The sequence below is a fragment of the Sciurus vulgaris genome (assembly GCF_902686455.1).
Source record: "Sciurus vulgaris genome assembly, chromosome: 7".
Lineage (NCBI taxonomy): Eukaryota > Metazoa > Chordata > Mammalia > Rodentia > Sciuridae > Sciurus > Sciurus vulgaris.
Window position 1 is genome coordinate 105,926,041 of NC_136467.1, and position 9,726 is coordinate 105,935,766.

Sequence of the window (9,726 nt, forward strand, 5' to 3'; positions counted from 1 at the left end):
TGGACACTTATGGTGTACCACATTCTGTGCTAATCATTTTGTGTTTTTCATCTTATTTACTCCTTAATACATCTACAACATAGGTACTCAGTAATTAGTAACTTCGTTTTATAAATGTGGAACACAAAGCTCATGGAGTAGTAATGTCTTCAAGGTCATATAGATGGGATTCAAATGCAGCTGTTCTGTTTCTAAGACCAACCTTTGCATGCTGATGCTTCTCAGAGAATCAGCTCAACAAATGCAGCATGGGAAAATTCTCTGGCATTTGCAGCCATGGAACTTTGAGTTAAATCACTATCTTCAAGCAAGCATAATGGGACACAAAATAAATTACTGTAGGTGTCATAGGTGGGAGAGCTCAAATGAAGGAAGACCCAGTGGCCAGCCTAAACTCTGCATTCAGTTCTGGGTGGTATGGTATTAAAACATCAATACAACTGCTAACAGGTCTAGAGGACAGTGGGTATGGAAGTCTTGTCTTGGGTGGTACAGGGCTGACCATATTTTAGTATGAAGAAGATTAAATGGTGAGATGTGATAGTTATCCTGCTCATTATTTCTATCAAATTGTGAGAGAAACCATTTCAGTATTGATTTGAAAAAAGACGCTGTAGTTCAACATGATTTATAGTTTCTCAGTCAGTGACCTTTTGCCCTTTCCCCCACCCTTCCTGGATTCTGCCATCTTCACTGCTGATGTTCAATCAGCATGTGAAAACTCGAGAGTGCTGCTGCAGGAAGCAGGACACCTGGATTCTGAATTTGGGGTGGCATAATTTTGTGTTTGACTTTATAAATCCCTTATGTCTTTGGGTTACATTTTTTATACCTGCACCTAATTTACAGGCTGAAATGAGATCATACATATGAAATTACTGAAAAGCATAAAACATCATGCATTATTATTACTAATAATCTTTGAGTTAGTTGCAACAATGCCTAAAGCCAGGATTATTTTTGAATACATATCACACCTGTTGTGGCTGATAGCCTGCAAAATCCATGCTCTCACCTCCTCTAGACTGCGTATTTTCTGTAATGCTACACTGCTGTTTTTCATTTTAAATCTAGTCTGACTTCTCCCCTTAAAGCAAGGGGACTTTTAAAGTGAGTGGCTGGTAGTATAACTGGCACATATATCGCATCTCCTTAGTCTGGGCTGTTAAGTAAGTTTAATTAATTTACTAAGTTAATGTTCCACTGCTAGCAACAGAGCCTCATTGCCATCAGCTGGGGAGAGGGAATTGAAAGCCTAAATGAGCTCATTTTTTCACAGTTGGAATTAGGGACCAGTTAGCCAGTTGTGTGGGTTTTCCAATTTCTCCATCTGCCCTGGGGGGATTCAGGCAATTCACTCCCCCAATACTAAGTGTGAGTAAGATCAGGAAGAGGGAAGGGGAAAAGGGAAAAACAACAACAACAACAACAACAACAACAACAAAACACCCTCTGTCCAACATTAGTTTCCATTTTTGGAACTGGAAGTATTGTCTGCATTTTTTGTTAAGTTGGGTTTGGAGAGGTTTTTACTAAGGTTCCTGAAAGGATTGGAAAAGAAGAAAGGCCTCAGTGAAAGATATTTACAATGTGCATTTTCATTGCAGGGTGAGCAGATAGAGGAAAAACAAATAAACAATAAAAGAATGGAAACAAAATTACAGAAATTTGCAAAATTTGACAAATGGTGGCCTGTAGTTGCCACAAGCTAATGGCTTGCAATGATTAATAAGAGTAAAAATAATTGCATTTCATTAAGATTGATGACACCCCATTTAACCTCCCCTCTCGTTTCAGCCCTAAAGTGGAAAGAGATGAAGTTCTCATCTATAATAGCTCCTGTAACATTACCATGGAAACTGAGGCAGAGATGGAGTGTGAGACGCCTAATCAGCCAATTACCGCCAAGATTACTGAGATACGGAAAAGCTGGGGCCAGAACACTCAGGTATAATCAAATCTTTTTTACCGACTGATTCAAACAGCTCAAATTAAATTTGTAATATTGTGTACATTAAAAAAACAATTTAGTCCAAATGGCAGCGATATATAATATTAAATGCTCTCAAACTTTGAGGAGCTGGTCTAATGCACAACATCTGAATTCATAGTTAACTATGGTTAATCATATATTTTCTCAAAAATAAATGAGTGCTGCCTGGGCTCTTTTAAAGCAAATTCTGAACAGATAGTCTCCTAGCATTTTGTCCTGATTTCTGTATGCATATTTCTTCATAAAATAAATGGCCTACCCTTTAACCAGGCCCTTCTGGAAGACTTCCAAGTCACTCAACCCTCCCCAGTGTGGTGGGACAGCAAGTCCCTGACCATCCCGTCCCTCTCTGTTCTGTGGGGAGCAGAGTGCAAACAGCTGCCTGGGTGGGGACTGTGTGGAAATTACAAACGAAAAGGACTGCAGGGCCACTGGCCCAGCCTCTTTACCTCAGTGCATCTGTTTTGAAACCATCCACACCGCTCCCTTCATGTGGCTCTTCTAAGAATGTGTCTTTAAGTCCCCAGTGAAAGATTCCACAGTCTCCCCAAGGGATGTGTGAGAATTAAAATCAGAGGTAAGAGCTCTTTGGAAATGGATCAGATAATCTTTTACAACTCCCCAGGCTTCTCACTGTACACAGACAAAAAATAATATTTATTGAGCACCTACTCCCCCAGGTGCCTTTCTCTTTATGAAAGCAGTTTTTAGATTTCTTTCTCTGTCTCTCTTATTTGGAACAAACGTTTATTAAGTGCCTATTATGTGCCACACATTATTCCAGATTCACTCTAGAGTGCAGTTTGAGCCAAACAATCCAAATCCAAAACTATACTTCCTGGGTTCATAGTATATATTTTTAACTTCTGCACAGGTGCTGACAAGGTATGTAATTGCAGATATTTTTCTTCCTGTCCTTCCTAAACTGCTCCCTGTCATCCTTTCCACCCCTCTGGGGTTTCTCTGTTCCTTCCATTACCTTCCCAACCTTCTCCCTCCCTTTACCCTCCTTTAAGTGACTGTCCAAGGCTGTCACTTCCTGCTTCCTTGTGTCCCCCTCAAATGCCCCTTCTTTTCAATTCACTGTTGATGGGAATTCCTCATTTCCAGAACCACTGTCTCCCCATTGCAGCCTGTCCTTCACCCTGTGCCTCTTTCTCAGCAGTCAACTCTCAGCGACATTTCAAAAGTTTGTTATATTGAGGTGGAACTGCTGTGGGACATGAGCAATTGTTAACCTCCTCTGGGCTTCAGTTTCTGTTGGGTGGATGATAACTTAGTGTTGTTGGGATGCTCATGTCAGTAAATGCTGGTAAAAGGAAAGGAGAGGCAGGTTACCACAGTAGTTAAATCTGTGAGCTTCAGAACCAGACCATCCAGGTTTGAATATACCACTTTCTACCTGGCAGACTTGAGGCAAGTTACTTAACACCTCTGTGCCTCAGTTTCTCACCTGTAAAATAGGGGATAGCAACAGCAGTCACCTAATAGGGTTGTTCTGAGGCTCTCTGAACCACTGAGAACTGAGTCTCACACATAGTGAATGTCCACTGTTAGCCATAATTGGCAATACTGGTTCACTAGTAGTCATGCCAGAAAATGATTACTTCTCTGTAATGCTTGCTACCTGGACCAACCATTTCACTTCTTAGATCTTATTTAACTTTTCATTATCTCAAAGTTGAATTTGGAGACTTCTCAAAGGTTTAAATGCCTCACTTGTTTTAAAATATTTATGCAACACATATGTATTGAGATTTTGAAAGTATTTTTAGTTGCAGATGGACACAATAACTTTTTATTTTTTTATGGAGTGCTGAGAATCGAACCTAACTCCTCACATGTGGTAGGCAAGCGTGCTACAAATGAGCCATAACCTCGGTTCTGTATATTGAGCTTTACCATGTTCAAGGTCCTCTGCCATGCTCTGAAGCAGGTAAGAAAATATGACAGAAAGATGCGCCTATAGGGAAGTGAGGGCAAACATGGAAGTAGGTGAGGTTTGAAGGGCAGTACCTGAAGTCAGTTTACCACAGTGGGAGGGCGCATGGGGCATCATCCAGACCAGTCATCTAATTTCAGAGATGAATTAAGATTCAAAAGACCTTGGTGAAGGTCACAGAGCTCATTATTTGGCATCAGGACCCAACCCATGCAGCTGTAAGTCACTGTGGAAAAGTGAGCCATTTAATCTTCAGAACTGGAGGTGGGGAGGAGCATATCTGTCAAAACCTACCAGACTAGAGCCTGTATGGGAAACTTCAGTCCAGAGGGGTGAAGAGAAGATAGGTGCCACCGCTGTAGCTTCAAGATGTGGTAAGCATTGCACTCAAGTGTTGACGACAATGTCACACTTTTAAGCAGTCTATTGGCAGCAGGGTCCTATCAAGTAGTACATGGGGAGCAACAACAGGGATTTACAGCAAAATCATCAGAGTTTAAGATCTATTTTAGCACCAGTGGGGTCTTAAAGAATGTAATGAAGTTCTCAGGCATAATTCCTATCATACTAATTGGATCCACATGGAGAAGTTGGGGAACAACTAAGTGTGCACACAATTGTCCAGGGACAGAAAAACAAAAGGCAATGGAGAAATAATTCTAGATTCTGCTCTCTGGTAGAATGTTTCATTTGCTTCAGGAATGGGATATAATGAGACCTATAAGTAGAGGGTTTATAACTAACTGAACATAAAATTGACTTATCAGCCAAACCAGCATGCTTCTGAGAGTTCAATGACCACAATTGATAATTATGTTGGGAATAATATGGCACTCTTGTTGGGGCATGTGGAAACCCTCCAGGGGCTTGAGAATAACTCATCACCCATATGTCATATGTGGTTAACCCATCTCTGATGGTCTGATTTTCCTGCTTTGGCTTGGAAACAATACACCACCTTTGCTAGAATGCTTAGTTACCTGATTTTGGTAAACCTGGGAAGACCAGCACTGGCAGATGATTAATGAGGGCTAGAACCCAGGTCCCTAATTCCAAGTTCAAGAATTTCCTATGTGAGAATCTTGGTACATTAATGCTATAGAATAGATACTTAAGCAATAAAAGCATTCCAAAGACAAATACCTTTGGAAATCTGGGTCTAAAATATTACATATCTCTATTTATCTATCTATCTATCTATCTATCTATCTATCTATCTATCTATCTATCTATCTATCTATTTATCTATCTGGTGAGTGTGTGTGTGTTTATTTTCTCACCAAAGGACTTTTGAGAGCTTTCAACATGTGGATATATAATGAGAATTTCTATAGAGAGCTGTGATGTAAAATATCAGCCAGACTTACCTGCCTATGGACATCTAACCTCAGAATTCCTTGGGGGCTCTTACCTCTCCCACTGCCTTAGCTTTGGTAGATGCCTCTGCCATGCTTTTCCCCTATTGGAGTGAGGGCTCTGCCCCATCATCTTCAGATGGGTCAGATCAGTGAGTGCTACTGAAGTATTATATTATGACATGAAATGCAGGTAAGTTTCTGGGAAGCAGAAGAGTGGTATGTGTGGTAGAGGAACCAGAGAAGAAGGTACTCAGCCAGAAACTCCTAGGACAGTGCTGGGTGCATGGTGCCTGTATAGAGCACTCATGGGTTGCAGCTTTGGAAAGGTGGCTGGGACAAATTGTGGTGATCTAAGGTTAGGTATTTGGTCCTTTAGTTCAGCAGAGGACAAATAATCCTCCAGGAGCCATTGCATGATCAGAGGCATACTTTTTTTTTATTTTTTCTTTTTTCAGAGGCATACTTCATTCACATTAATCTGGTGTTTGGGCTTGGGGCGATTTGATTGGTAAACCCAGCACAGTTAGAGTTTTCGAAGAAAAACGAAAAAAGGCAGCAAAAGCTGAGTAAAAGTTGTTGATAGTATGGTTGTGAAGCTTAATGTCATTGTTAAGAATGGATTCCTTAGCATACAGAAGCAGGGACTTTTCTGTTTCAAGTAGGTTTAATAAGAGGAGAAAAGAAACAAAGGCATAAACACTTTCTTTGATAAAATGAAGAGACAAACCACATTATGTGAAAATAAAAAATAAATTCAAGAATGGCAAAGATTTAACAGTGGAAGAAAGTCAATATTAAGTGTTTTCAAAGGAAAATGTGAATAAAAAGGTAGAAAAAAAGAAAATTTGTTACACAGAACCCTAGAAATGTTTTGAATTTAGAGAAATTTAGGTACCCCAAATTGGGCAGGAGGCAAGACACTAAGATGAATGGATTGTCCAATGTCTGTAGAGTATACTATTCCTAGTTGACTAAGTTAGACATCTAATCCTACCTCATCCTCCAGGAAGCAGATGCACAATTTCTGGATAAATTAAATTAGTGAGATATTAACTAGGTTCTTGATACTAATCACAGGGAGAGTGGTGATGGGAAGTGTAACTGAAATCCGAAGATGAACAAAAGATCTGCTTTCCCTTTAATGAGAAATTGACCTGCCCATCCCCCTAAATTCCATCCTCCACCCAACTCCAGAATTCTGGCAAATCAAATTCTACTCTTCCCAAGAAGGGAATTGGATGCTACTTCTCTGGAGAGATTAAACCAGAATACTACTCATAGATTCTGGCATTTGAAAACTTCCTGAAGTCCTACTTACCTTGATTGCCTACTTAGATTTTCATTGTGTTGCTTGACATTTGAATGGACAGACTTTTGGTTTGGGCCAGGAAAAGTAATGGTTTTCAGGCTTACCCACATGCTGTGCACAACTACAAAACTAGTCAAAGTGTATTTCAGATGTTGCTTAACAGGCAGCATAAGGCTGAGATTCTTGGGAGAATGGGAGCATACAAGGAGAGTGATTTTTCTGTCTGTGAGCATTGTTCAAAGCCCAGCACAGGGAAATGGGATCCAGAGAGAGAGAAACAGTTTCACTGGCACATGAAGTTCAGGCTGGCTCAAGTTGGTGGGATTTGCAGGGCAAGTTGATAGAAAGGAGGGAGGTATGCAGAGAAGGAGCTCTAGAAATCTGCATGGGAGTCCCTTGAGTCTTTGGTCAAATAGTTAAGCAATGACATAGTGAATGCAACTCTGTGACGTTTAGCAGGGAATAGATACTGAGATGCTTGAAGTGAACCCAAATTCCAAAGTACTAGAATAACATTGTTCTTGGAGAATTTCAAGTGATGATCAGTTAGAGTAGAGAGACCTCATTCAATATTACAGCATTGAGTTGAAACCACAGAAAGGCCATATTTTCAGAACAGGGGTAAACTAGCCTTAAAGTTACTGTAAACTCACCCAAATGGGCCCTGAAAGCTGGGATTGACAGAATTAAACTCTTCTTCCAGTAAATTGTCTACTAGCAAAGCCCAACAATCTAAATTAAGACAACAAAATCCACACTTTGAGGAACAAAGCATCCTTGAAGTCCCACATACATAAGTAAAAATAAAGCAACTAAAACATACCTATGCATATGGATAACAGAATGTTGGAATTTTCTGGATAAAAACTGTAAAACAGTTATGATAAACATATTGAATGTTTTAAAAAGAAAGATATAATAGGTGAAGTTATAAGGTATCTTACCAAGGAAATTGAAACTATGTTAAAGAATTAGTGAAAATTATAGAACTGAATTTATATCTGTAATGAAAAATTCAGCAGATAGGCTTAATTTTAAAGTGGACCTTGCAGAAGGAAAGATCAGTGACATTGAAGATGGCACATTAAAGCTATTCAAATTGAAGAACAGAAAGACCTACGAGGGAAAAATGGACAGTTATCTTTGGACAATGTTAAGCAGTTTAATATTTGTGTAGCTGGGACTTTAGAAGGAAAGGGGAGGAAGGAGGGATTGAAAACTATTTAAGGAAATAATGGCAACAATTTTCTAAATTTGGTGGAGTCTACAAACTCACAGATGAAAGGAGCTCAATTCAAATGAGAAGAAACATAAAGAGAATCATTACTGGTATTCTTAATAATGTTAAGGTGTCAGTTCTCCCAAATTAATATTTAGAGTGAAAGAAATTCCAATAAAACCCCTTTTTAAGAATAGAGGCCGAATTTTGAAAAATTTGGAAATACAATAATCCAGAATAACCAAAACCACCTTGCAAAGGAAGATCAAAACAGGAGGACTTACACTGCCTGATTTCAAGTCTTCTTATACAGCTATAGTGATAGCTTTAGTAATTGATTTTCTAGGCAAGATCTCATATGAAAGAAGGGTTCTCCTGATGAAAGTGTTTGAAAGCTCTTTTTTTTTTTGAATGGAATTGATTTTATTATTTTCTCCTTTTAAATATTCAAATTTATTATAATGAAATGGCAAATTATATTAATTTGCATAGTTTTCTTAGTGAACTCTTATAAATTCCTAGTGATCTCACTTCTTTTATGTTTTAATACTTTTAAACCATATTCAAGCTATTTTAGATTTTTTCCATGAATATATTTCAAATTGTCCTTGAAAATCAATATCTACCTTTTACTACTTTTAGAAATTCTTGGATTTGAATGATCTGATTATTGAAAAATAACTGCAGTACTGTTGTTGTTCCAAAAAGCCCATTGTTTAATTGTATTCCATGCTTATATAATTATGTCAAAATGAATCCCAATATTATGTATGTATATACGTTTGTAAGTATGTATCTGTTCGTCTATATAATGAACTAATAATAATTGTAAAAAATCCTTGAATTCTTAGTTAATGATCAAATTAAACATATAAGATTCATTATTAAATCCAAATTTTTCCTCCCACACTAATAAGTGATCTACTTTATCTTACTCCCAATTCTTTGTCATACAAAACAGTATCTCTCACTCTCTTTCTCTCTCTCTCTCTATATATATATATATAATATCTTTTTAATTTAATTATTTATTTGGTTTTTAATTCTTTACAGACTGCATTTTGATTTATCATACACAAATGGGGTACATCTGAGGTGGCATCAGAACCCAAGCAAGGGGAGAGCTTCCTGTACACGTGTTGAGAGGCCTCAGAAGGCATTTTGATGAGGTCCTGTTCTTTGTGACCTATGGGACTGTGGTACAGTAGTGGTGGGGAGGAAAACTAGGCCTTCTGGGGTCAAGGAGTAAGTGGGTGGCAAGGACTTACAGAGAACTGAGCTAGATCACAAGTAGGACAGGGAAGGAAGGATGCCTATCTAGGTATTGTGGTCGGGCAGCACCTTCCTCATGCCCAAGCTTGTTATCATTTAGATAGTTTTCTTAAGTTGAAAATACTTTGAATAAAGTTGTGGTTTTTAAGTGTGTTATTGATTGGACAAGATCAAGTCTCTGTGGGTCTCTCATCCTGTCCATTCTTCTGGTGATTACAGAATAGCTGTTTAGATAGCTCTAATGTTTGGTTGGTTAAATCACCATCATTTTTTTCAAAGTATTTATGTTTCAAAATTCATTTATATTCTTTAATGCTTCCCCCAGGAAGACTTTTATTTCTTTACAATTGAAGAATTTTTCTCTTGGGAAATTCCATAGTACCTTATCATATTCATCTTGTGGAATTTGTCTTTTTATACATTTAAATTACATTTATTCATTTAACTATCTTAACTCCCAACTAGACACTAATCTGAGGGTGGAATTCATGTAGGATTCCTCTTTGATCTCTCTTTGGTGAATGACTGGATGAAGACATATATTTGTACTTGATACTGATTAAAAAAAAAGAAAGCCATATTGCTTAATTTAATCCCTAATTTTTGTTTAAGGGGAGTCTTCTAAAAAATTCA

At 38.1% G+C, this 9,726-nt stretch overlaps 1 protein-coding gene across 10 annotated transcripts in view; it reads left to right on the forward strand.

Moving 5' to 3' along the window:
- The window catches only part of PKHD1 (PKHD1 ciliary IPT domain containing fibrocystin/polyductin), a 448,592-nt gene that overhangs the window by 78,619 nt on the left and 360,247 nt on the right, over positions 1 to 9,726 (forward strand). For all 10 annotated transcript variants that reach the window (XM_079147500.1, XM_079147498.1, XM_079147502.1 and 7 more), the window contains one exon: positions 1,798 to 1,948. In XM_079147500.1, coding sequence (XP_079003626.1) covers positions 1,798 to 1,948 — 151 coding nt within the window. The remainder of the gene's footprint in view (positions 1 to 1,797; positions 1,949 to 9,726) is intronic.